Source organism: Dipodomys spectabilis, unplaced genomic scaffold (assembly GCF_019054845.1).
Source record: "Dipodomys spectabilis isolate Male_0828 unplaced genomic scaffold, ASM1905484v1 ptg000075l, whole genome shotgun sequence".
Taxonomy (NCBI): domain Eukaryota; kingdom Metazoa; phylum Chordata; class Mammalia; order Rodentia; family Heteromyidae; genus Dipodomys; species Dipodomys spectabilis.
In genome coordinates this window covers 12,928,065-12,954,348 of record NW_024870752.1, presented here as the reverse complement: position 1 = coordinate 12,954,348, position 26,284 = coordinate 12,928,065, and the positions used below count along the sequence as shown (strand labels likewise).

Here is a 26,284-nt window from a genome sequence, read left to right as displayed (position 1 = left end):
AACTCTGAGCCTACGTGCTGTCCCTCAGCTCTTCAGCTCAAGGCTAGTGCTCTACCACTTGAGCCACAGCGCCACTTCTGGTTTCTGGTAGTTTTTTGGAGTTAAGAGTCTCACAGAATTTTCCTGCCCAGGCTGGCTTTGAGCCTCAATCCTCAGATCTTAGCCTCCTGAGTAGTTAGGATCACAGGCATGAGTCACTGGCGCTCGGCTTCTTCCTTTCTTTACTAGGGCCTGAACTCTTTCTTACTCATGGCTGGTGTTCTACCAGTTTAGTTATGTCTAGCCCAGCTTACAGTTTTTCTTTCTTTGGTGGTACTGGGGGTTGTTGAACTCAGGGCCTTGTACTTGCTCAGCTTGCTTGCTTGGCTAGCCCTCTCCCACTTAAGTCATGCTTCCAGCCAGCTTTTCACTGGTTTATTGGAGACTGAGTCTCTTAGACTGCTGCCCAGATCAGCTTGGAAGTAAGTTACTTCAAGCCTCAGCCTTCTGTATAATTAGGATTCCAGTATCTGCTAGAATTTCTCTTCCAGAGCTTTCCTGGTGTTGTGAGCTGTGCTGATAACTTAGTCCTGGTGCAAGGCCTCTGTCACCTTTGCAGAAGATGCTTGGTGAGGTCCAGATCGGTTGGCTAGATGAAGATACCGACTGGAGATTGCAGGAACACTGGCTAGTTTGTAAGGAGGTAGCATGAAAAACTACATCCCCCTTTTCACCCTTTTAATACTTTGCCTTTGACTGACTTGTCAAAAGCTGTTTGTGGGCTTGGATCATACTTTATGACTCAGGTGAAAGCAGGTGCAGACACGTGTCACGTGATGTGGACTGCTGGATTGCTGGCTTGGAAGCATGCAGTGTGCACATCAGGTGGTGGTGTTTTCACCGCTGGGGCTGCACGGGGCTAACCTTGTCTCTGGTGGGGCCTATCTAGCTACTCAGGAGCCATGCCCTATCTGCCATTCATTGAACGTAGCTCTGGCCAACAGCTCTAATTATGGTTGGCTTGGTATCTGAGCATGCATGCTCAGCCGCAGTGTTTGCCTTGGTTGGCTCTTAGGTCAACCTGCGCGGAGACCACTTGCGGGGAGGGAAAGTCTGCTTGGGTTGTAGACTCCATTCATAGAGTAAACTGAGCCTGAAACATCCTCCTGCAGTAGGAGCTATGTGGGTGGGAAATAGTGTTGTTGCTAAAGCTGTGGGAGAATCCAGCCACTAGCCAGCCCTCCTGTGAGGACTCCCCCCCAACCCTATTCCCCCCCTCCCCCATACCATCTCAGTCCTGGAGAGAGAGGCCAGCCCTCCTCTGAGTACTCCCTGCTCCTAACCCTCCCCTTCACGACCTCAGGCCTAGAGCAGGAGGCCAGGAGGAGACAGGTGACACTGGACTTGTTTTAGGATGTGTAATGTTGGATATTTTAGATCATGCATAAATGTCTTTTATGCCTCTAGATTCTACTTCTGTGCTACACACTTTGCAGTACACATGAAACTACTAAAACCAGTTTTGTTTTGAATAGCCTAGAATTTTGACTCAGAAATATACATGTTTGTATTTTGCTTGTGTTTTTCCCTTTGATTTTAGAGAGTTGATGAGGGTTTCTTCTAGAATTGTTTTCTATGTATAGTTTTAAATAAGTTGTATTACATCTTCAGATTAGTAGGCAGCTTGTTTTGTCTCACATGCTGTCGTGACATTTAGAATGTTCTATACCCTTTCCCACCCCGCTGCCATGGCAAAAAGGGCCTTGGTTGTCAGGAATGGCTGGTTCCCGAGGTCACTCAGGAGCTGCTGCCTGAAAGTACTGCTCTGCTGCTCAGAAAGGACCCGCTACCATCCTTGTAGCTTTTGCCTTTAGCTTGTTGTAAAAACTATGGCCAGCTGATTAGGGGATGAGGCTATCCAGGCAAAAAAGTTAATGAAACCATGTAAAAGAACATCTGGGTATGAGCATGAGAGGTGGCAGGTAGATCATGGTCTGGGCTGGCTGAGAAAAAAACAAAAACCACTATGTGAAAAATAAAGCCTAAAGGGCAGTAGGAAGGCTGGCACATGGATTGTTCTCAATGAAAACCTAACCATCGAATGGCATGCGAGGTTTCTGTAGTAGGGGAAATTTAATTGTTACATGCTACTAAAAAATTCCAGCTGGGCACTGGTGGCTGACTATAATCCTATTCAGGAGGCTGAGATCTGAAGATTGTGGTTCAAAGCCAGCCAAGGCAGAAAAGTTCTCATGAGACTTTCCAATTAACCACTTAAAAATCAGAAGTGGAACTGTGGCTCAAAGTGATAGAGTTCTAGCCTTGAGCAAAATTTCTCAGAGGCAGTGCCCAGGCCCCATGTTCAAGTCCCACAACTGACCCCCCCCCCCCTCAAAAAAAAAAAGATAGTCCTTGATAAACCCATTTTGAATTGAAAATGCAGGGACTCCACCTAACCTCTGAGCACTGGGTCTGGCAGCCTTGCCCCTCTGGTTAATCACAGTGCTGCCTGGGAGTGGTAGCAGCCGTGACTGTGTGGAGACCCCAGGATGAGGTCCAGACTTGAAGTGAAGTGTGGTTTGCACAGACTGCGTTGCTGCCGTACCCCTGCCTGCAAGGCAGACATCACGTGTCGAGGAGTAAAATGCCTTCACAGTGCCACACTATTAGGGTGGTGTCTCCTGATGGGTAGTTTATTTCAAAATACACTGTGGCAACAAATCCAGTCCGTATGACAAAACGTTAAGTAATTAAATTTGTGCAATGGACTTACAGTGGTATTCTACATTAATATTTTCTATTTCTGCGTGTATCTGAAACATTATTCATTGAAGTTCTGGGCACTGTGGTAGACACTTTGCCTACATCTCCATCAGCCACAAGTACCCTTTCCAAAACTTCAGCTATACATTGACAGATGTGTTTTCTTTTCCTAGGTATTGGCTTGAATGAGTCTCTGTCCGCACCCTCAAGCTGCTCTTGTGTTGCAGGCAGATATCTGGTCCCTGGGCATTACAGCCATAGAACTGGCCAAAGGGGAGCCACCCCACTCGGAACTGCACCCCATGAAGGTTTTATTCCTCATTCCAAAGAACAATCCCCCGACGCTGGAAGGAAGCTACAGCAAGCCCCTCAAGGAGTTCGTGGAGGCCTGTTTGAACAAGGAGCCCAGCTTTGTGAGTCTGCCCTGCATGGCCTCACCACTCCCAGCCCCGTCGCATACAGCTTGCTGCCTCCAACCCTGCTTGCTTTCTTTGAATTGCAAATACGCCTTTATTGTCATTTCTCCCTTTTAAAGATTATTTTATTTCAGATTTTCTGTCATCTCATGCCGCATTGAGCCCAAAGAATAGTCTCCTTGTTACCACATAAGGACTCATGAATTTTTTAGTATTTATAGAGGAAGATCAGACTTAAACGATAAAGCTATTTTTAGTAATGGCAACGTCTAGTCTGGAAAATAATGATAGCGGGTCTTTAATGTGTTCGTTTCTACTTGGTGTTCATCAGTTTCCAGCTTGCATGCTCTAGGAAACAAAAACCCAAGGGTACAGGGTGATAGATGAACCAATCACCTGGCCATCGCGTGGGGAGCCGCGGCACCCACTGCTGCATAGTTCCGCCTCTTTTCTCTTGGAATCAGGACATTTTTCTGAAAGCTGACCGTTTTGGTGCTTACCTTAGGCCCCCACCCCCCTTTTTTTTGGTCGGTCATGGGGCTTGAACTCTGGGTCTGAGCTCTGTCCCTGTGCTCTTCAGCTCAAGGCGAGCCTTCTACCACTTTTGCCACAGCACCACTTCCGGTTTTCTGGTGGTTTATTGGAGATAAGAGTCTCATGGACTTTCCTGCCCGGGCTGGCTTTGAACTGTGATCCTCAGATCTCAGCCTCCTGAGTAGCTAGGATTACAGGCGTGAGCCACAGGCGCCCCACAGGCCCTTGTTTTATGTCTGACTTTTCTGGCACAGCCAGCAATAGACCAGGACACCCCTTGGTAAGTCTAAACCTAAGTGGGGGTCCTGTGATGTGCTATGTAGGCGCCGTGGGTCGCCCCACTCCCCTGTCCTGTGAGGCACTGCGCAGGCACCCGGCGGTGGCTGCTCCCTTCTGTGCCCTGTGAGGTTCTGTGCAGGCTCTGGGGGTGGCCTGGTCTCCCGTGTCCTGTGAGGTTCTGCGCAGGCGCCCTGGGCGGCCGGGTGCTCCTGTGTTCTGTGAGGTTCTGCGCAGGTGCTGTGTGCTGCCGTATTCTCCTGTGTTCTGTGAGGTTCTGCACAGGCTCTGTGTTCTGTGAAGTTTTGAGCAGGCGCCGTGAGCCTCAGCACTCCTCCGTGTCCTGTGAGGTTCTGCGCGGGCGCCATGGGCTGCTGCGCGCTCCTGTGTCCTGTGAGGGTCTGAGCAGGCGCCGTCGGCCGCCGCGCTCTTCCGTGTCCTGTGAGGTTCTGCGCAGGCGCCGTGGGCCGCCGCGCTCTCCCTTGTTCTGTGAGGTTCTGCGCAGGCGCTGTCGGCCGCCGCGCTCTCCCGTGTCCTGTGAGGTTCTGAGCAGGCGCCGTGGGCCGCCGCGCTCTTCCGTGTTCTGTGAGGTTCTGCGCAGGCGTCGTGGGCCCCCGCGCTCTCCCTTGTTCTGTGAGGTTCAGAGCAGGTGTTGTGGGTGGCCGCATGCTCCCATGCCCTGTGAGGTTCTGAGCAGGTGCTGTGGATGGCCGCATGCTCCCGCGTCCTGTGAGGTTCTGCGCAGGCGCCGTGGGCCGCCGCGCTCTCCCGTCTTCGGTGAGGTTCTGAGCAGCTGTGAGCGGCCCGCGCACGCGTGCGCAGGTTCTGCAAAGGTGTATTCGGGAGAGGGTCCTGTGGCTTTGATAGCCAGGTTCGAGCTATGTTGAGGACCCTGTTGAGTACTGAGTATTAGGTTTATTCTGTGACCCAAGTCTGCACCTGGGTAAAGCGTGAGGCCTCAGGAAAAGCTTGAAAGCGGAGCCCAATGCTGATGTCTCTGTGTGTGGTGTTCTGAGGCGGTCTGTCCTCGGGGTTGAGCGGGTACAGCTAGAAAGAACTTCAGCTCACTCTTTGGCCACGTGCATGTTTTCCAGAGGCCCACCGCTAAGGAATTGCTGAAGCACAAGTTTATAATCCGCAATGCAAAGAAAACCTCCTATCTGACTGAGCTGATCGACAGGTACAAGAGGTGGAAGGCCGAGCAGAGCCATGACGACTCGAGCTCCGAGGACTCGGATGCGTAAGTCCCTGCCCGGCCTGCCGGTGTGCGGCCGTCGCTGCTGCTCACTCGTTGGGGCACAGATATCCGGTTTGTTCCTTATGTGGGTCAGGTGGGTCTACGGTGATGGGCACATGCACCCCTAAGACCTGTATAGGAATCTTCAGCCTCTCGTGTAGCCTGTGGAGATTCTTTGAATAGCAGCAGTGTGACAGAGCTTGACCTGGCTTCCATTTCTTTTGTTACACTTCCTCCTCCTAAAGTACATCATCAGACCCTTGAGGATATTTTGTGGGCCCCTGTTGGCATTCTGGTAGATTCTTGGTGTGGGAGAGCTGTGTGTGGGGAGACTACACTGAATGCTGGGCTCTGGCTCAGCACCCAGCTTCTGGGAGCTGGTGAGTGAAGGGGTTTGGATCTTCCATGTGGGGAGCAGTGGGGGGAAAGGAGGTGCATGGTCATGACCTAACAGGGTGGACCCCCAGCCTACTCTACCTGCACCCTTCCCCCTCCACTGAGACATGGTGGGGACTTTCAGGACAGACACGGAATGGTTCTTCAGGTCCCCAGGGTACTCTTTACAGACAAGATGGAGACCACTGGCTTTGGAGGTTGTTGAGGTGATAAGCTGGCAGATTGTGGGCGGCAAGCTGGGGAGCAGGGGAGGTTCCGAGATCAGGATGTGGTGGCAGGTTTGTGTAAAGGAGGGGAAGCTATTCAGTTGTGGGCAGCGGGGGTACTGTTGCCCTGAGAAAGCACTGGAGGCCATGTTTGCTGTGCATTGTGTTGACTTGGAGCTGCTTCCTGGGTGTCGAGAAGGAGATGGCCACTTCACAGGTCACGGGGAGGTGGGGCATGGCCAGACCGTGAAGTGCAGCGTACAGACTTATGGATCGCCCATAGAAGCCTCAGGACTGGGGTGTGTGTGCAGTTATTAGAGCCTTGAGAACAGATGATGTTACTCATTGTGTGGCTCATAAGAAGAGCCAGCCTGGGCCCAGGTTCCAGGGCGGCAAACCAGAGTGGTTGGAGTGCGTGTGGCGCCTTGCTGAGGAGGAGCCCAGGCACTGGGCCCGCTGCACTGCAGCCTTGGGGATGATGAAAGGGTTCTGGGGACTGAACGGGCTCCCCCTTCTGGGAGCAGGCAGAGGACTAGTGTGTTGGGTCACAGGTGGGCATGAAAGTGGAGATGACCATATAAGGCTGTAACTGAGAGGGCCATGGCCAGGGAAGGAAGGAGCGCATGCTTTCAGCCTTGACAAGAAAGGGCACGAAGAGAGAAATTGAGGCCCAAGGGAGAGGCCAGCAGAAGGGCAGGCAGATGATTGTGGAGGAGCATGCTGGGGAAGCATGGGTACAGATGCCACTGGCACAGGGTGACAGCGGGAAGTCCCAAGGGACTGGTCAGGTGGACTGTAGTGGATGCAGTGGTTGGGAACAACGGTGAAATGTGGCTCAGGAGGGGGCCTCCAGGGTTGGGCAGCAAGTGTTCAGTCCAGTTAGCAGGGGCTGGCCTCTGTGACACCTCAGTGGGGTCTCTGCCTCCAGGGAAACGGATGGCCAGGCATCGGGAGGCAGTGACTCTGGGGACTGGATCTTCACCATCCGAGAGAAGGATCCCAAAAACCTGGAAAACGGAGCTCTGCAGCCATCGGAGTTGGAAAGAAATAAGGTACGGTGGCTCAGGCACTTTGCTGAGGGCTTGCTGTGGAATGGGTGGGTTCCTTAAAGTCTTATTAAAACAGCCCTGCTGGGTCAGGAGGCCCACCTACCAGGATCATGGTTTGAAGCCAGCCCAGCAGGAAAGTTTGTGAGACTTGAACTTGAAGTTGTGGGGCTTGAACTCTGGGTCTGAGTACTGTCCTGAGCTCTTCAGCTCAAGGCAAGTGCTCTACCACTTGAGCCACAGTGCCACTTCTGGTTTTCTGGTGGTTAATTGAGGATGAGGACTTTCCTTGCCTGGGCTGGCTTTGAACTGCGATCCTCAGATCTCAGCCTCCTGAGTAGCTAGGATACAGGCGTAAACCACCAGTGCTGGCTTTGTGAGACTCTTATCTGCAGATAACCGTAAAATGCTGGAAGTGGAACTGTGAGTCAAGTGGCAGAGCTCTTAGCCTTAAGCAAAAGAAGCTCAGGGACAGTTCCCAGGTGCAGAGTTCAAGCCCCAGTACTGGCACTTCCTCCCCCAAAAAGTGGCTGTGCTTTTGTGCCAAAGTGGCTGGAAGTTTGTGTGGAGGTGTGAAAGTGGAGACAGACATCTCATCCGACAGCCACCTACCTGATTTCCCTGTCCAGCAAAGTATTTCACAGGCACCACGAGGCAGGGGGGTACAGCACAGATACCTGGCTGCCATCTTTGCATCCTGGGGTCTCAGCTTTGGAGGCTTGCCTCTGACTACAAATTACACTTGGTAGTCCTGTAAGAGACACAGCGAGCAGAGAGGAGCAGAGCAGAGCCGGTCCCCGGGGGGGGGGGGGGGGGGGGGGGGGGGCTGTGGGCATCACCAGGTGTGTCGATTACCGAGTGACTGCCGCGTTTATGTGCCTGCCTCTCACGGCCTTTTCTTTTCTTTCCCAAGATGAAAGACATCCCAAAGAGGCCTTTCTCTCAGTGTCTATCCACGATTATTTCTCCTCTGTTTGCAGAGGTAAGATCCCTGGATGCTTTCTGGGGAGCGGTGAAGGAGCAAAGTGGGGATCAGGTCCCTGCTTCTGTGGGCCCATCACCCACCCACATGGGCGTAGCCACAAAGAGGCTCGGCAAGTCTGCGCTCTGCCCGTGGTGAGGTGCCACCTGGGCAGACGTCTTCTGTTGTGAGTCCCACGGGGGAAGTCTGCAGATAGGGCCGGTGCGGCCTAGTCCCTGCCTCAGGAACGCTTGGGGCAACATGAGAAGTCGATTTTCCTTTGAAGGAGACGCGTGTCCCCTGGAACTCCTCCAGTGCCCCTTATCCACTGTTTGTGTGGTGCTCTGGGCCTCTCTGGGGCAGCCTTCCCCGGCTTTTCCCACTCAGCAGCTTTCCCCAGGGGCTGCCTCAAGGAGCCTGCGTGGGACCCCATGTCCCGCTGGCTGCTGTGGGAGGAGCCACACACAGGTCATTTCACTCGGCTGATCTCACTGATCTCAGGCTCAGTGTGTGTGCCCAGCCTGTGCTGCCAGCACCCTCCCAGTCCCACAACGTGGACGTGCTGGAGCCCCCTCACAGCCTGGGGGGAGCCTGAGCCTCCCCCCCGCCCCAGTAGAAGTGCATTTTGGTGTTTCCCGGGGCTGCCCCTCCACCCTTTCCTAGTTCCTCCTTTGAGACCAGGTGTGGGTGGAGGGGTGGGCTGCGCTGCGCTGCGAACACTGGGACGTGACAGAGTGCAGGCACCACGGTCCCTTCCCTGGTCTGCCCTATCCGGTGCCTCCCTTCACCGACCACATTCGGAGGGAGGGGGTGACACGTGGTCTGGCAGTGCCATGTTTCCCATGCCCCGCAGAGCACATGCGTTGGGAAATGTGTAAAGCTGACCGGGAGAGGATCGTCCAGAGGGGGCGCCAGGCTCCGCTGGGAGGCCTGTGGTCCTGAGCGGTGCTCAGGGTCACATTGCACATGGGGTGCTCCCTGGAAGGACTTGGGGATGACCTTAGAGGTGAAGACACCGGGGTTGTCAGGATTCGGGGCTGCCATGTACGTGGCGGCACTGTGGACAGAACGCGGCGGGCGCCGTTCGCATCCACTCAGCCCGGGCGGCTGCTGCTGTGGTGTGGAAGCCCTGGGAGCTGTCAGATGCTAACACTGCTTTTCTGGGACCAGATGACCATCCATCCAAATCCAAAGTGGACAAGGCTAAGGGGAGATCAGTTCAGGCCCAGCTGGGACTACATCTGTACATGCCATTCCCAGAGTTCTTTGGGGCCATGATGACTAAGCTCTTGCCTGTACAGTGGTGGCAGGGCCCACGGGAGTACGAAGCAAGTGCTGCCGTGTGCACGTGTGTCACGCCAGTCCTCTTGCATGTGTTTGCAGCTGAAGGAGAAGAGCCAGGCGTGTGGAGGCAACCTGGGGTCCATAGAAGAGCTGCGGGGAGCCATCTATCTGGCGGAAGAGGCCTGCCCAGGGATTTCTGACACCATGGTGGCGCAGCTGGTGCAGCGGCTGCAGAGGTACTTGCCTCCAGGCACCCGGGCCCCCCTTGAGGCTCTTCATTCTTGGGCTGACCGCAGACTCCAGGTGGCAGAGGCCTGAATTAAGTGAACTAAAGGGGCGGGTTTGGAGATCCAGAATGGCTTTTAGAGGTCTACATAGCAGCCTGTTGGGCATCAGGAGTCCTCTCCCACATGGAACCGCTTAGTGGGGTTTGGGCTTTGAGTCCAGTGCCCAGACTGGACTCTTCAGCTTCCAAGAGGTGACCTGATACTGAGCAGGCAGCTCTGTGCAACCAGCAGTTATTCACTAGTGCCTGAGAGACCAGTCCCGAAGCTTACCTTGCAGCCCTGGCCATGGCCTGCAGAGAGCGCCCTACCCTCCCTGGTAGTTTTGCCTACCTATACTTCGGTTGAGCTTTTAAATTTAAAGTTTAGGATTGTTTCCTCGATTATTTCCAATCTTAGAGCAGTAATGTGTTTTTAAAATGATTCTACTTACTCCCCTTTTTCTACTAAAGGCAACGTAAAATTGTAGACATGAAGGAAAATAGAAAGTTACCTACTTGCTCACTTCAGTATATTTCTGATTTCTCTAACACTGCCTCCTCTTACCTAGTGGCATACATTTATTTTTGAGGCTTACAAAGGCAATATTTCTGCTTTTATAGTGCAGTGTGGTCTCAATTCCATTGACCTTTTTTGGGGGGGTAGGGGTTGGTTATGGGGCTTGACCTCAGGGCCTGTGCGTTGTCCATAAATCTCTTCAGTCAAGCTCCACTTCCGATTTCTGAGTGATTAGTTGGAGATAAGAGTCTCACAGGGACTTTTCTGTCCAGACTTTGATCATGGCTTTGAACCACGATCCTCAGGTCTCAGCCTTAATCTTCCAGCTGGTATAACAACCTTTGACTGTTGAAAATCAAAAGATTTAAAAACAAAACATTGGAGAAAGGATCTTTGTGGAATATGTGATGTCCCCTTTGGACCGTGTTTCTGAAAGTACAGATCGTCCGGGCCACATCAGTATTACGGCGGCCATAGGCGTTTCTGCACTGGGGACACATCAGCCTGTACACACATGCACCCTGGGCCGCCTGTGTGGTTGGCCATCACCAAAATCTGGTCATCTGAATTAGCTGTTGATCACTTTAGTGCCCTGTGAAGTGTGTGTGTGTGAACTGTGATTCTTTGTAGAGTCCACTCATGAAGCCGTTGGAACTTGCTCCAGACTTAAAAAAAAATAAACTTATTAATGACTTGTAATTTTCTGTAAAGAAAGAAGATTGTGGTTATGTGAATTGGCCTAGGAGTTACTCACTTGGATTTCTTACTGTTTTCCCTAGATACTCACTAAGTGGCGGAGGAACTTCATCCCACTGAAATTCCTTCGGGCTCGGGTTGTGGTTTTCCTTTTCTCTTCATCATCCTCCTTTTTAAAGTCAACGAGGGCCTTCCGGCCCACTCTGCTGAAGAGGCGCCGCCGAGGGCGGAGCCCCGGACGCCACAGGTGCCCATCCTCGCTGGGCCACAGCCAGACGCAGCCTCGGCTGGGGCAAGGAGGGGCTGCCCCTTTAAGCAACTATTTTATTTTTTTATTGTTTTTAATTTTAACCATAGTGCACATATATTCAAGGAAAGTCTCTAAAAATGAAAACAAACCCTGAAATGTATATTTGGGCTTACGATAGGCGACTAAGACGTGAAACCTCAGGTACCCGCTGTACGTTGGCACTCCCCGGGAGACAGCCGCGCTGGGTGGTCGGTGTACAGATTTGTATATAGTGTCATTTCTACCGAGACCTTTTTGGCGTGCATAAGGAATCACTGTGTACACACTGGCCACGTGCTTCTGTAGATAATTGTCTGTGGAGTAAATATTTGATAGGCCATAACTTGAGTCTATTGCCTTGCCTTTATTACATGTAAATTTTGAATTCTGTGACCAGTGATTTGGGTTTTGTTTTGTATTTGCAGGGTTTGCCATTAATAATAATTCCTACCCCTCTTCTAGAACACTCCTTTTTGTACCTCGGCCAGTGCAGCTTTCCCTCTTGTCTCTCTCCATCCCTTTTGGTACACTTCGAAGTTGATTTCCTTTGTCATTGATGGTACTATTTCTTAGTGTTTTAAATTGGAACATACATATCTGTCTCATGAAGCTTTAAATTATTACATTTAAGTTTCTCCCAGAGGAAGCGCTCTTACCCAGTGTGTGTGGAACCCTGCCACGCGGTGTGTGTGCCACGCACACCACCGCTCCCCACGCCACGGTCTCTGGACCTCCTAGCTGACTCCGCCTATCATCGCTCCCACCCCGAAGCGTCTGGATGCGTACACAAATAAATTTTATAACACTTATTTTGCATACTCTTCTTGAAACGTGACTGCAGGGTGGACTGGGCACCTGCTGGGTGTGGTTGGATCTATGTGTGTGTGCGCGCGTGCGTGGGTGTGTATGTGTATGTGTGTATTGAGACATTTCAGAAGATTCCAGAGAAAAGTGCCCAGAGGTCAGAACACCCCTTGTCCAGGTTAGCTCGCTATGCAACTTGTGTGGTTGGTTGGTCAGGGGTTTTGGCAGGATGCTGTGGCTCATGGAATCACTGTGCGTCTTCCAGAGACCTTGATGAGTGCTATGGTTCTAGAGGAGCCGTGGCTGCTGCTGTCGGCCCAGGCGGCGTGAGGTGGGGTGGGGGTGGGGGTGGGGATGGTGTCTGTCTGGGTTTGCAACAGGCATCCATTGCGTGGCAGGTTGGGAACTGGGTTCATGAGAAGGGGGAAGGCTCCTTATACCAATGTGGGGCTCTCTCATTCGGGTACGGGAGTAGTCTTGTGTGTGTCAGTGTTGCTGGGTGTTACCTCTTGGAATACTTGGTCTTGAGCACTTGTGGACGCAAGGATGGCAGCTTAGCTGGCAGACTGGAAGTGGCTGCCGCCGCCCACAGTGCAGCAGCCTGGCTGGCGTTGGGAGGGGATGGGCCTGAGCTGCAGGGGTCGGATGGGCGTGTGGTTAATGTTTGGATTTGTTCTACAAAGTCTGTTTTTTGAGACTTAATGGATCTGTGCTACCTTCTCAATGGATTTGGTTGGACTGTTCTAGAAAGCATACCTACGTCTTGGTCGGAGGAACTGAAGTGAATTGTTCGTTGTGACTGTATGTGCTTCCACAGCAAGGATGTTAACTTGAACAATAAAATTTGAGAACATCTCATTTTGTTTCTGGAGTATTCTTTATCAGCAGTGCTTCCTGTAGGTGGCAGAACCTAAGGGTCACTCTTGTCCACCACAGGAGAATATCAACTCTGCAATCGGAATCTGCTTCAGGAGTATGTGGCTTGTTTGGCGAAGAGCCACATGGGGGACGTGAGCTTTTCACAATGACAGACATCTTCACGGTCATGAGTGGACATGCACCTTTGCTTCAAGGGGAGGAGGGAATCACACTCAGGATCTCACACACGAGGCCAGCACTCCATGGCTGAGCTCCCCCCCCCCCCCCCCCCCCAAGCCAGTCAAGCTGTGCTCATTGTGGTCTTAAGCTGCTGGATGGCATGGTAGAAGGAAGTCAGTAGTTTCTTTGCAGTTACTAGATTAAGCATGTGTACTCCCTCTCCTGAGGTAAGTGTGGTTTACTGGTTCAGAACCAATCACCTCCGCCTCGTCTCCCGAACCCTAGGTTCCGTGGACAGACACCGCTATAATGATTCTAAGGCCATCTTGTTTAACCAAGCTGGCTTAACCAAGCTGGCTGTGTCCATTTCTGGTCCTTCAATGTGCTGTAGCAGTGGAACAATTGAGTCACAGAGATGCTTCTGTGCAGGCCATACATGGTTCATGGCCCTGTGGGCTGGACGCACAGCCAGTGTGGGAAGATCAGCACGCACAGCACCATGAGACTTCTGATTTGCTTTATGCATTCTTTTTGGTTGGCCATGGGGCTTGGATGCTGTCCCTCAGCTCTTCATCTCAAGGCTAGTGCTCTACCACAGTGTCACTCCCAGTTTTCTGGTGGCTAATTGGAGATGAGTCTCATAAACTGTAACCCCTCTGTATAGCATCTTTACAGAAAAATAAAGGAAAAAAAGTCTCACGGACTTTCTGCCTGGGCTGGCTTTGAACCATGATCCTCAGATCTCAACCTCCTGAGTAGCTGGATTACAGGAGTGAGCCACTGGTTCCCGGCTTTATGCCTTTTCAAGCCGTCATTCTGTGTGGCTGGCTGTGCAGTAAAGTGAGCCCCAGCCCAAACATGCATTTGGGATCTTTGGCTACCAGCAGCCAGCTTTTTTTTTTTTTTTTAAATGGTTGGTGCCAGTTGCATCTCCCTACCAAAGCTGACAGTTTTGTTGAAGCATCTAAGTTTTCTTTGTAGCATTTTTACCTAGCATTTGGCAAGACCTCTGATCATAAGCATTCTCTTCTCTTAAAGAATTAGGATTTCCCTGGTTCTGCTGCAGAGCATTGAAGACAGAGGGCGCTCCTGTCATGTAAGGTCAATACAACACTCATTCCATGTCTTTGCATGGAGGGTAGAACACCACCTCTTCCTGGTGGCTGGGCATAGATGTCCAGCTGATGGTTTGAAACTATTCATAAATGTTGAAGTAGCAGCCACTTTGTCCACAAGTCTTAATTGCAGGATGTGTACATGTTAGTACTAGAGCTTGAAATTGGGGCCTGAGCGCTTTCCCTAAGCTTTTTTGCTCAAGGATGGTGCTCTACCAATTGAGCCACTCCTCCACTTCAGCTTTTTGCTGGTTAACTGGAGTTAAGGACTGGAGATAAGCCCAGGGTTGGTTTGGAACCACAATCCTTAAGTCTTAGCCTTCTAAGTAGCTACAAGTGTGAGCCACTAGAGCCTGGCTGACAGGTGACTTGGAGCTTTTTTTTGATACCACTTTGCTACTGTGCTGCTTGGTGCCACCCCCCCCTCCTCCCCGCCTTTCACCAGGGACTTCCTGCCATGCAGAAGGCAGGACCCTACACACACATACAACACGCCTTTCTTGGGTGTTCATTTCCTGTCCGAGCCTCCAGCCATTATCAGTCTTATCTCCCCAGGTTTTCCGTATCATTTCGAGTCTGTCCTGTTCCCCTCCACGTCTATCCCGCAAGACGGCAATAAAGACAAGAGCCAGGGTGGTTGTTTTGCCTTAAAATGTCAATATGCTGGATTGTGGCGTGAGGTATTTTTATTCCCTTTTGTTAGTATTTAAAACCATCTGGTACATATTGTAAGGCAAATGATTAACATATCTCGAGCTCTTTATCCATCTGTCAGGCATGGACACCGGTCGGTCCCCGGCTCCACGACATGGGTGGGGGGTGCCCATGGCTTCCCTGGTTGAGGGGGGGTAGTTAGAAAGGCTCAAGAACATGAAGGGAATGGCGGCAAACCCAGTCACCGCAGGGAACAGGCGAATGTTTTCCCACTCAGGCCCAAGTGGTTGTTGGCAACTAGGTTCCTGGTGGAGTCTGTCCAGGATGCATCCTGTCACCCTGTCCATCCGCCATGCCTGGGGTGGTGGTGGGGGGAGAAGATGTGTGTAAAAACAAAGACTTATTTTGAAGACAGGCACAAGAGATAACTACTAGAGAATGTGCAGGTTCAAACCATGGTGGAGGGGGAGGGTCCAGCCGAGGGCCCGGGACCGTGTACTGTACCATTACCCAGCAGGCTCCCACATCCACAGTGCTCACACCGCCCCCTGGCGGAACCCCACCAATGGCCCCAGTCAGTGACATACAGGTTCTCATGCTAGTGACACAGACAGCAAAACACCACGGCCTATCACGTCCTCACTGTATATACCACGCACAGTACAGCGACAGTCCAGGTATTGCACTGGATTTCTGCTTCTCTTCACAGAAAAACAACCCCGCTACAGTTTGTCAATAGCAATCACAAACAATTTGGTCAATTTCCACCAAGGTCTGCTTGCCCCCCACCCCCCCCCTTGGACCCGAGCCCCCCTGGGCAAAACGGAGCACACCGCAGACCGTTGTCAAGCAAAGTGAGTCGTACAAACGTCCTAGTATTATAAAAGTAGAAAGATTGGGGGGGGGGACCCGAAATCTGAAAATGATCTCATTAGCTTTAAGACTGTGCCATGTGCATCGCCAACACTGGGAAAAAAATCCTTTTTTTTTTTTTTGTTTTGTTTTTAAAAACAGCAGCCTACAGGTGAAAAGTAATAAAAAGTCCTTTTCTAAGAAAAAGAAGAGCACGGGCTGTGTCTTGCTTGAACAGACGCGCTGCGTTCAGGCTGCACGGGGTGGGGGTGGGGAGGGGAGATGGCATTTGGCACTCTTAATGATTCAATTCAATACTGGCACAAGCTGAAAAGAGCCCCCGGTGGCGGCGACTGACCAAGTCCCCGGCCTGGCGGAGGGAGGCTGCCGTTCCAATGAGAGATTAACAGCGGAGAAGACATCTGCGGAGGGAGGGAGGGAGGGAAAAGGGCAGACTTGCTGTAGAACCACCTTTGGTTCAGACAGCTGTGGAATATTCGCTAGGCTTCACTGCCTTCCGGGGCAACCGCCACAGCTGCGTCGGCCAGCCGCGTGCAGTCAGTACACGTGAGACTCTTTGTGACTCAAGATGTGGGCCTTGGAGGCTGAGCTGGTAGCGCTTCGGATCACTTCCATCCACCTGCAACAGGAAGATGTCACTATTCTCCGTCACTCTTAAGCCCCAGCTCTGATTTGTCTTCTGTGTGTGTGTGTGTGTGTGTGTGAGTGTGTGTGTGTAGGGCTTCGTGTCACCTGGTGGTCATTATAGAAACATGACCTGATGGGAGACCACTGAGTTTCTACCGGCCATGTTAGCAGAAAAGTGAGGGTTCCTGAGAGGAACACAGTTTGGAAACCCTGGGCCTGGGCGTGCTCATCTCGAGGAAGCAGGCTCCACTTTGAGTGGTTGGTGGCAAGCTGGCCACGTAGGAGACCTCTACCTCCTAAACCTTTTGGGAGATGGTGTAGGAACTCTGCTTTGGGTATCTGGTGAGCCAGTAGTTCTCAGTGAGACCTGGGAAACCTCCGGAGGCATCATCCCTGAGTTCAGGGGTGTCAGTCCACAAGGCCCAACATCCCATCATCTGATCTACCCTCAGAAGGCTGAGGCTGAGTGAGCGGGGTCTCCCCACTCACTCCCAGCCCTCAGGCTTCGCCACTGAAGGCCACATTATCCTGATACCACCACAAACGGACCTCAAATTGGATAAACCTAGCTCCTAAATGCAGCCTCTTAATCTAGATTTTCCAGTCCAGGATAGAGTCTGAGAAGTACAATCTTCCAGGTAGTGTCATTCAGGATCTGCCTTTTTGTTTTCTTGGGGATGTTAAACTGGTTTTATCCCATTGTCTCTTTTCATGGAACTTAAACTAGGGACCGTGCACGGCCCATCATTGGCCCCTTGATTTAGAACTGCACTGGGGGGGTGGGGGGTAGGGGGGGGAGGGGGCTGAGCACCAACGGAACAAGTTCCTGTTCTGTGCAACCGCACAGCCCGGGTGGAAACTCTTCCCCCAGCAACATGACAGCTCTGGTTGGTAACTGCCTCCTTCTTACCTGTAACCCAAGAAGCCCAGCCAGTAGTGGGTATGCCAGAAGGCTGGAGTTCTGTGAGAGGATCAGTGCCTCAGCCCAATATTTCCACTGGACATAGGAATTTCAGGAGCCGTCTCAAGCCAAGGCCTGGCTTTGTTTCACAGATTTCTTGGTTAGATGAAGACTACTGCATTGGGGTATCATTGCACCCCAGTAATGATACTCAAGAGGGGACCCAGGGACACACACACACACACACACACACACACACACACGCGCGCGCTACAAACTGAGCCCTGGGGTTGGATGGCTTCCACCTGCAGGTGGTGACACCTACCGGTCAAACGTGTATTCACTTTCAGCCCGGAAGTAGTACACGTGGGACTTGAAATGCAGCTTGAATACGTAGTCCTTGTGGATGTTCTCGGACTCAGAGGGAATGGTGAGGGAGTACCCCAGCAGAGGCAGGCTGGCCAGGGGGTGATTGTCCTGGGGAGGGGCAGAGGCAGAGTGTTCTGGGGCAGCAGCAGGCGGCCCCCACCCAGCAGTGACTCTGGGAGCCTAGGCGGCTGCACCCAAGGGCTCAGAGGCCAGAAAGGCTGAGCCACTGCTGTGGCTCCAGGAATGAGCCACCCCCGAGGCCCAGGGTTCCCTGTCCCCTAGGGAACACTTACCTGGTGTGATTTGTAGAAGAACAGGCAGAAGTTTGTGAACACCACCCACAGCTTCTGCCAGCCATTGCTGTTCTTGAATTTCCTCAACAGGTTCCCGGACAGCTGGTTCTACAAGATGAACGGGCCGGTCAGGTGCCCAGATGAAGACCCATACTGGCCGAGGGCAGCTAGCCTCCAGGACGTGGTCCCTGGTGGTGTCCTGGTTCGAAGGGCTGCTGGCCACGGGCACAGGGAGAAACACCTGGATTGTATGAGCCTGACTCTTGTTTTGTGTTTGTTTTTGTGCTGGTTCTGGGGCTTGAACTCAGGGTCTGGGTGTTGTCCCTGAGCTTTTCTTTCCCCCCCTTCAAGGCTAGTCACTACCACTTGAGCCACAATTCCACTTGCGGCTTGGCTTTTTGGGTGATTAATTGGAGATAAGAGTCTCAGATTTTCCTGCCAGGGCTGGCTTCAAACTTTAGATCTCAGCCTCTTGAGTAGCTAGCATTACAGGGTGTGAGCCACTGGCACCCAGCTTTAACTCCTGTTTTAACTTCTAAATTAATTTTGTATTACTGGGGGTTAAACTCAGAGCCCAATCTGATTAGGCCCCGCCTGCAGCAGCTCAGAATTCGACCTTATTCAGGAGATGAAGAGGTGAGCAGGGTCTCACGAGTCCTTTCCAGTGTCAGTGGGGTCTGCTGAGTCGTCATGGGGACACAGAGGCAAGGAACGGTGTACAGTAAGCAGAGACCACAGCATCCACAGCCACACAATACCTGGCAGCCAGGAACAAGCTGGAGAGGGGCTGTGAGGCTCCCCACAGGCTTCAGGGGGTCCATAACAGGCTAAAATCTTGAGTTTTGACTTCTAGCTTCCAGACTGGCAAGAAATGTCAAAGCCCCAGGTGTGTGGTTCTTTTTCTGGGGAGCTGGAAGAACTGAAGGGCTCCTGACTGCCACCTAGTGGGCCAGGGTGGAAGCTCTCCCGCACGGTTCTAGGGGCTCCATTCAGCCTTTCAGGCCCCTCAAAAATTCACACTGACTTTACGTGCTTTTGGGGCTTCCAAGCTTTCCATCAAACCCACTACTGGTTCATAGCTGTACATGCCCAGGTGGTAGGCTAGGTTTGGCCTGTGGCAATCTTAGACCCGTGCTTTAGGGGAAGGATGTATTCCCATTTCCCGCTTCCCTCCCCCTCCCCACCCCCCCCACCTGCCCATGTAGGGAAGGCCGTGTAGACCCGTTGCCCACGGGGCCAGGCTAACACAGTATTTCTAGGCCACAGAGGACTTGAAGAGAGGCTCCAATCCCTGAACCCGGTGACCGCAGTGTGACACTACAGTCCCATCACAGCTGGGACTTGGTCTATGTTTAGAGTGAGTGTGGCTGGGTGCTGGTGACTTAGGCATGTCCTCTTAGCTACTCAGGAGGCTGAGATTTGAGGACTGAGATTGGAGGCCAGCCCAGGCGTAAACGTTTGTGAGACTCTCACCTTGGGTAGCTTCAACGCTAGACAGCCTGGATCGGCCAGGACAGGAGCTGGTCCGACCAGGAGGGAGGGAAGCAAGCTTTCCTGTCCTGGCAAACTTCTGGGCTTGGACTGCACTGGGCTGGACTACAGATGGCCTGGAAAGGTCTGGAAGGCTTCACAGTCACCGTGGTCCTCAGCCCGGCTGATGGCGCATGCCCGCTTACCTCCACGGCGATGCTGAAGTCCACCATGGAGACGCTGGTGTTACGGTGCCAGCACACGTGCACCATGGTGTTCCCGCGGTGCGGGGCCTGGCGCTCCAGCGAGGTCCGAGAGGCGCTCAGGTCATCCTCCGACTCTTGGTCGGCCACGGGGGCTTCCTCCGGGGACTCTAGGAGGGGGGGACAGGGACAGCGCTACTGCTTCCTCCTTGCCCCGAGATGCGGGCTGGGCCTGAGGGCCCCGCGTGGGCCTCCACCCCCAGCCTCCCTGCCTCCGCAGGGGTAGGGACTCCCTTGGTGAGCACCGGGCCTGCAGGCCTCAGACAGATGGCCTCCTCCCTCCGTAGGTGCTGACGGCCCTGCTCCCCACTTTTCCAGGGGTTCACTCCAGGAAAGGGGAGGGCCGTGAATTGGAACTCTGGGAGGGGATGGGGGGCTGGAAATGCCGTCTGGTGCTCCCTCCCACAGATGTTCCTTGAGCCACGCGTGGCCTTGGGCCCCTGCCACGTACTGCTGTCGGGAGGGCTGCTGGCGAGGAAGTCGGCCGAGGGGCCGCTGCTTTTCTCCGCCAGGTCGATGGCCATCCGGATGTCCTCCACCCACTTCTCCATCTCGGCCCGGGAACTGAAGATGGACACAGGCATCAGCTTTGCTGAGCACAGCAGGTCAAAGGCACACAGGTCAGAGGTCAGGCTTGGGGTTACCTGGCGGCCACGATGATGGACTGGCGCTGGCCGCGGAGGGTCAGGCAGTGGGGCACGCCCCACTCATCCTCGCTCTCCTCCACCTGCGGGTGAGAGCGGCCATGTTACCTGCAGGCACACGCGTGTGTGCTGATGACCCCCGAACTGACCAGGACACCAAAGGCTGAAACCAGAGCGGGCCCCAGAGGAGCCCGGGCCCCCGCCCAGGGGATCAGCCTAGGACGGGCGGGAGGGAAGGCCAACACTTGCTGACACTTTCATTTATGTATTTTTGGTGCTAGTACTAGGGCTTAAACTTGGAAGCTGGGCGCTGTCCCTGAGCTGCTTCTTTACTCAGGGCTGGTGCTCAACCACATGAGCCACAGCGCCACTTCAGGCTTTTTGGTGGTCAATTGGAGATAAGAGTCTCATGGACTTTCTTGCTTGAGCTGGCTTCAAACCTCAGTCCTCAGATCTCATCCTCCGGAGTAGCTAGGATTACAGGCATGAGCCACTGGCGCTGCTTGGCTTTAATTATTTCCTTTAAAAAAAAATTATGTGGGTCCTTGAACTCTGGGCTTGGGAGCTGTCCCTGAGCGTTCTTGCTCAAGGCTAGTGCTCTACCACATGAACCACAGTGCCACACTAATTGGAGGTAAGAGTCTCCTGGACATTCGTGCCTGGGGGTTGGCTTTGACCCGCAATCCTCAGATCTCCGCCTCCAGAATAGCTAGGATTACAGGCATGAACCACCAGTGCTTGGCTAGAAGGGCCATTCTATAGGTGGGCTGTTGTCCCTCTCCCCCCTCCCACCCGCCCGTGCTCACCGTCATGCCGTAGAGGGGGAGCTGCCCGTGGACTTTAAACTGATTGGAGGTCGTCAGGCCCCGGCTGGTGTACAGCAGCACGTCATTGAACTAGAGGGACAAGCAGAAGGGGGGTGGGGCTGCGTCATCTCTGCTTAAAACCAGCCAGGCCCTCAGTGCAATCGGAGCCTCAACCTGTCCAGCCTTCTGCGCCTGCCTGCAGAGGGGCGTGGTCACGAGCCTTCTGCACCTGCCCGCAGAGGGGCGTGGCCACGAGCCTTCTGCACCTGCCCACTGAGGGGCGTGGTCACGAGCCTTCTGCGCCTGCCCGCAGAGGGGCGTGGCCACAAGCCTTCTGTGCAGAGGGGCGTGGTCACGAGCCTTCTGCACCTGCCCGCAGAGGGGCGTGGTCACGAGCCTTCTGTGCAGAGGGGCGTGGTCACGAGCCTTCTGCACCTGCCCACTGAGGGGCGTGGTCATGAGCCTTCTGCACCTGCCCACAGAGGGGCGTAGTCACGAGCCTTCTGCGCAGAGGGGCGTGGTCATGAGCCTTCTGCACCTGCCCACAGAGGGGCGTAGTCACGAGCCTTCTGTGCAGAGGGGCGTGGTCACGAGCCTCTGTACCTGCCCACTGAGGGGCGTGGTCACGAGCCTTCTGCACCTGCCCGCAGAGGGGCGTGGTCACAAGCCTCCTGTGCAGAGGGGCGTGGTCACGAGCCTTCTGTACCTGCCCACTGAGGGGCGTGGTCACGAGCCTTCTGTGCAGAGGGGCGTGGTCACGAGCCTCTGTACCTGCCCACTGAGGGGCGTGGTCACGAGCCTTCTGCACCTGCCCACTGAGGGGCGTGGTCACGAGCCTCTGTACCTGCCCACTGAGGGGCGTGGTCATGAGCCTTCTGCGCCTGCCCGCAGAGGGGCGTGGTCACGAGCCTTCTGTGCAGAGGGGCGCGGTCACAGCCTTCCTGGCCCATGGTGGGAGGGGGGCGCTACTCACCAAGAAAAACATGCGCTGCTGGAGTCCCTTCCCCGAGAGCTTGCTGAGGCTGCCCAGGCGGATGAACTCCTGCGGAGCAGACAGAACCCGGGTCACCAAGGCTTGTGTGGGTCCCCGACCTGTGACAGGCAGGGGCAGCACACGGGTGCTGTGCTAAGTTAAAACTGGCAGCCTCATCTCATCTCTGCCCCTCCTGGGAGCTGGGGTGGGAGGGGTGCGGTCAGCTCCATCTCCCAGGGCAGCAGACTAGAGGCTCAGCAGACAGAGGCTCAGGGCAGTGGGAGGTGGGTGCGCCTCAATGCAGGGTGTGCTGATCGCACCCCAGCGTTTCTGAGGACAAGGGCAATACACTTGCCCCCAGCTCTGTATGTTCCCCCACCTGGAGGGAGATGACCAGGACCCGAGTGGAGAAAGAAGCTGCACAGAGACAGCCAGGGACTGGAGAACACAGCACTGCGGCGACACGATCCTGCTCCCCGATCCACGACGCGGGTGCTTAGAAACCAGGAACTGTTCCAGGATAAACGAACAAGAGGCAAGCCCAGCAATGGTGGCTCAGCCTGTAATCCTAGCTACTCAGGAGGCTGAGATATGAGGATCTCGGTTCGACGCCAGCCTGGGCAGGGAAGTCCATGAGACTCTTCAATAAACCACCAGAAAACTGGAAGTGGCACGGTGGCTCAAGTGGTAGAGCACTTGCCCTGAGCTGAAGAGCTGAGGGACAGTGCCCAGGCCCAGAGTTCAAACCCCACAACCAACAACAACAATAACAAAAAGAAACCAGAAACTGTTTCAGGATAAACGATACGAGGCAAACTCAGCACAGTGGCTCACGCCTGCAATCCTAGCTACTCAGCGTGCTGAGATACTAGGATGGAAGTTCCAATCTAGCCCAGGCATGGCCATGAGACTTACTGCCAATTAACCACCCAAGAAGCAGAAAGCAGAGCTGTGTGTGGCTCAAGTGGTAGACCACCAGCCTTGAGCAAAAAAGCACCATATCCAGACCCTGAGTTTAAGACCCTGTCTGGCACCAAGAAAACCAAACCAAACCAAAAAACCAACAACAAACCAAAGAGCCTCTGTACATCATCTTTATGAGAATAACAAATAAAAACTAAATAGAAAAAAAACAAAGAGCAAGAAGCAAGTGGGAAATGGGTCTATAGAAATTTCTACCTCAAATTACATCTCCCCTGACCTCAACTCCCTGACAGGGATTGAACAGACAGCAACTTGTACAAACAAACATTTACCGGGTACTAGTAGCTCATGCCTGTCATCCTAGCTACTCAAGAGGCTGAGATCTGAGGATGGTGGTTTGAAGTCTGCCCAGGCAGGAATGTCCGGGAGTCTTGCATCTCTAATAAACTACTCAGGCCAGGGGCTGGTGGCTCACGCCTGTAATCCTAGCTACTCAGAAGGCTGAGATATGAGGGTCATGGTTCAAAGCTAGCCTGGGCAGGAAACTCCGTGAGATTCTTATCTCAATAAATCACTAGAAAACTGGAAGTGGCGCTGTGGTTCAAGCGGTACAGTGCTTACCTTGAGCTGAAGAGCACAGGGACAGTGCCCATGCTGAGTTCAAGCCCCACAACTGACAAAAAAAACTACTCAGAAAAGTCCGGAAGTGGCACTGTGGCTCAAATGGTAGAGCGCTAGCTTTAAGCACAAAGAGGCTCAGGGACAGTACCCAGGCCCTGAGTTCAAGCCCCAGGACTGGCAGAAAAAAAAAGAAGCAAACATCCATTCATTTCTTTTTGTGTTGAGAGTCTTGCTATGTTGGCCTCAACTTCTGAGCTCAAGTGATTCTATCAGCCTCCTGAGTAGTGGGACAGATGCTTGGCCAAATATCTGACAGTCTTATTTTTTTTTGGGTCGGTCGTGGGGCTTGAACTCTGGGCCTGGGCGCTGTCCCTCAGCTCTTCAGCTCAAGGCGAGCGCTCTACCACTTGAGCCACAGCACTACTTCTGGTTTTCTGATGGTTTATTGGAGATAAGAGTTTCACCGACTTTCCTGCCTGGGCTGGCTTTGAACTGTGATCCTCAGATTTCAGCCTCTTCAGTAGCTAGGATTGCAGGCGTGAGCCACCAGCGCCTGGCTTTGACAGTCTTTTTTAATTGGGTAAAATGCACACCAAAGCTGCCGTGTGTTTCCATCAGTACATTCACAGAGTGGTAACAAATCACTACATCAACAGCTTGCTCCCTGGGGGGGCCCGTCACCCCTCCATTTCATTCAGAGAGGTACCCGTGAGGGTGGCTCTGAAGTCACTAACAGCACTTCAATTCCCAGTCCACCTTTATCAATCACAGAGACGTCTCTGCTGAGCACACAGCAATGCTGGGCGCTCATGTCAGCTCTATACTGGAGCTTGAAATCCAGTATCATCGTTTCTCTTCTCAGATGAGGAAACCAAGGGTCAAATGGACGCAGGGGCTTGTCCACGACCCTGGGACCAGCTGGTGGGCCAAAGGGACAGCATCTAGTCAGCGGCCTTTGATGCTAAGAAGATGCCGTGCAGTGTAGTGAGTCCAGTTAGGGCATGCTTCAATCTCTTCTGTACCCCGAAACGCATGAGGTAGAGGGGAGAATAGGCATACCACTGTTTTTCTGTAATGTCCTACTTATTGGCTTAGGAGAGACAAGATTGGGTCTCTGCATAGCCAAGGGAAGGAAAGCTCCGCCCCAGCCCTGGTAAAGGTAGAATTTACACCCACAGCCGCTTACTCGAGGCCAAGTGTCCTTTGTTGCACATGGAAATGATTTCTGTACAACAGGGAATTACTTACAATGGGTCCTGTGCACTGGGTAACATAGCATGAGCACTATTTGATCACGTTCAAAGGGAAGGAAAATGTCAGGGATCTCACCAAGCGACCCCAGGGCGGCAGGAGGCCGTCGCGGCCCAGGCCTCGCAGGACTGTCTCCAGCTCCCCACCGTCTCTCACCATCCGCTTTGGAGTCGGTGTGGTGGTTAGGTGTCCTGACAGAAATCTTCCACTAATCTGGTCCCCTCTGGGAGCCCCAATAGGGGACTCAAGGGCCCCGGCCTGCTTGGACTCCTGTCTGCTGCTCAAGACATGCACGTGAGCCATCAGAGACTAACTTTGTCTACCAAAGCTGGCAGGTACAAGTTATAAAGTGGGGTAACCGGCTGCTGCTGGACAGGGCTTCATCACATAAGTGCCCAGCCCGCTATGATGGACACGTCTCATGAGGGGTGCTGGGAGCTGAAGGGTTAATAGCACAAATAAACACGCATCTCTCCCAGAACTGGTTCAAACGTTATTTTGATTTTTGAATTCAAATTGCATCTTTAAAAAAAATACCTCGCATACTTTCATGAGACTTTGTAGTATATGTACATGCGCTAAAGCTCCTCTGGTTTTTTTTTTTTTTTTTTTTTGTCGGTTATGGGGCTTGAACTCTGGGCCTGGGCGCTGTCCCTCAGCTCTTCAGCTCAAGGTGAGCACTCTACCACTTGAGCCACAGCACCACTTCTGGTTTTCTGAGTGATTTATTGGACGTAAGAGTCTCACAGAGCCTGGCGCCGGTGGCTCACGCCAGTAATCCTAGCTACTCAAGAGGCTGAGGATCATGGTTCAAAGTCAGCCTGGGCAAGAGAGTCCATAAGATTCTTGTCCTCAATTAACCACCAAAACCCAGAAGTGGCACTCTGGCTCAAGTGGTAAAGTGCTAGCCTTGAGCTAAAGAGCTCAAGGACAGTGCCCAGACCCAGAGTTCAAGCCCAGAGACAAACAAACAAACAAAGTCTCACAGGCTTTCCTGCCTGGACTGTCTTTGAACTGCAGTCCTCAGATCTCAGCCTCCTGAGTAGCTAGGATTATAGGGGTGAGCCACTGGTGCCCGAATTCCTCTGGTTTTATTTCACCATTTTTTTTTTTTGGGGTCCATTCATGGGCCCAACTCTGGGCCTGGGTGCTGTCCCTTAGCTCTTCAGCTCAAGGCTAGCGCTCTACCACTTGAGCCACAGCGCCACTTCCGGCTTTTTTCTTTTTGCTTATGTGGTGCTGGGGAATCGAACCCAGGGCCTCAGGCATGCAAGGCAAGCGCTCTACCACTGAGCCACCTTCCCAGCTCCTTTATTTCACCATTTTATCCAGTTCTCTCTGTCTCAATTCACTTCTTTTCCTTCCTTCCTTCTTTTTTTTTTTTTTTTGCCAGTTCTGTGGGTTGAGCTCTGGGCCTGGGCGCTGTCCCTGAGCTCCTTTCATTCAAGCCTAGCGCTGTACCACTTGAGCCACAGTGCCACTTCTGGCTTATTCTGTGATTAACTGGAGATAAGAGTCTCACTGGCTTTGAACTACAATCCTCAGATCTCAGCCTCTTGAGTGGCTAGGATTACAGGTGTGAGCCACTGGTGCCCAGCCGGCCTTCCTTTTTCTTTCTTTCTCTTCCTTTCCTTCCCTTTCCTCCTTTCTTTCTCTCTTTCTTTTGTCCTTTCTTCTTTCCTTCCTTCCCTCCTTTCTTTCTTCCCCGCCTTCCCACTTTCCCTCCCTCCCTTCCTTCCTGTCTTTCTAGTCTCACTATGTAGCTAGCCCACGTTGGCCTCAGACTGTCAATC

General features: G+C 53.0%; 2 protein-coding genes across 2 annotated transcripts in view; one reads left to right on the top strand and one right to left on the bottom strand.

The window, feature by feature from the left end:
• The window catches only part of Stk24 (serine/threonine kinase 24), an 80,174-nt gene extending 67,647 nt beyond the window's left edge, over positions 1–12,527 (top strand). The window contains exons 6-11 of the mRNA XM_042682650.1: positions 2,970–3,155; positions 5,063–5,208; positions 6,736–6,859; positions 7,767–7,835; positions 9,198–9,334; positions 10,660–12,527. Of these exons, the coding sequence (XP_042538584.1) occupies positions 2,970–3,155; positions 5,063–5,208; positions 6,736–6,859; positions 7,767–7,835; positions 9,198–9,334; positions 10,660–10,696 (699 nt within the window). The 3' untranslated portion in view covers positions 10,697–12,527. The remainder of the gene's footprint in view (positions 1–2,969; positions 3,156–5,062; positions 5,209–6,735; positions 6,860–7,766; positions 7,836–9,197; positions 9,335–10,659) is intronic.
• Positions 12,528–14,459: 1,932 nt separating this feature from the next.
• Farp1 (FERM, ARH/RhoGEF and pleckstrin domain protein 1) overlaps positions 14,460–26,284 on the bottom strand; it is a 233,550-nt gene continuing 221,725 nt past the window's right edge. The window contains exons 20-27 of the mRNA XM_042682639.1: positions 21,696–21,764; positions 20,723–20,812; positions 19,917–19,999; positions 19,724–19,836; positions 19,216–19,382; positions 17,540–17,647; positions 17,203–17,354; positions 14,460–15,968 (exon numbers count right to left, since the gene is read on the bottom strand). Coding sequence (XP_042538573.1) covers positions 15,887–15,968; positions 17,203–17,354; positions 17,540–17,647; positions 19,216–19,382; positions 19,724–19,836; positions 19,917–19,999; positions 20,723–20,812; positions 21,696–21,764 — 864 coding nt within the window. The 3' untranslated portion in view covers positions 14,460–15,886. The remainder of the gene's footprint in view (positions 15,969–17,202; positions 17,355–17,539; positions 17,648–19,215; positions 19,383–19,723; positions 19,837–19,916; positions 20,000–20,722; positions 20,813–21,695; positions 21,765–26,284) is intronic.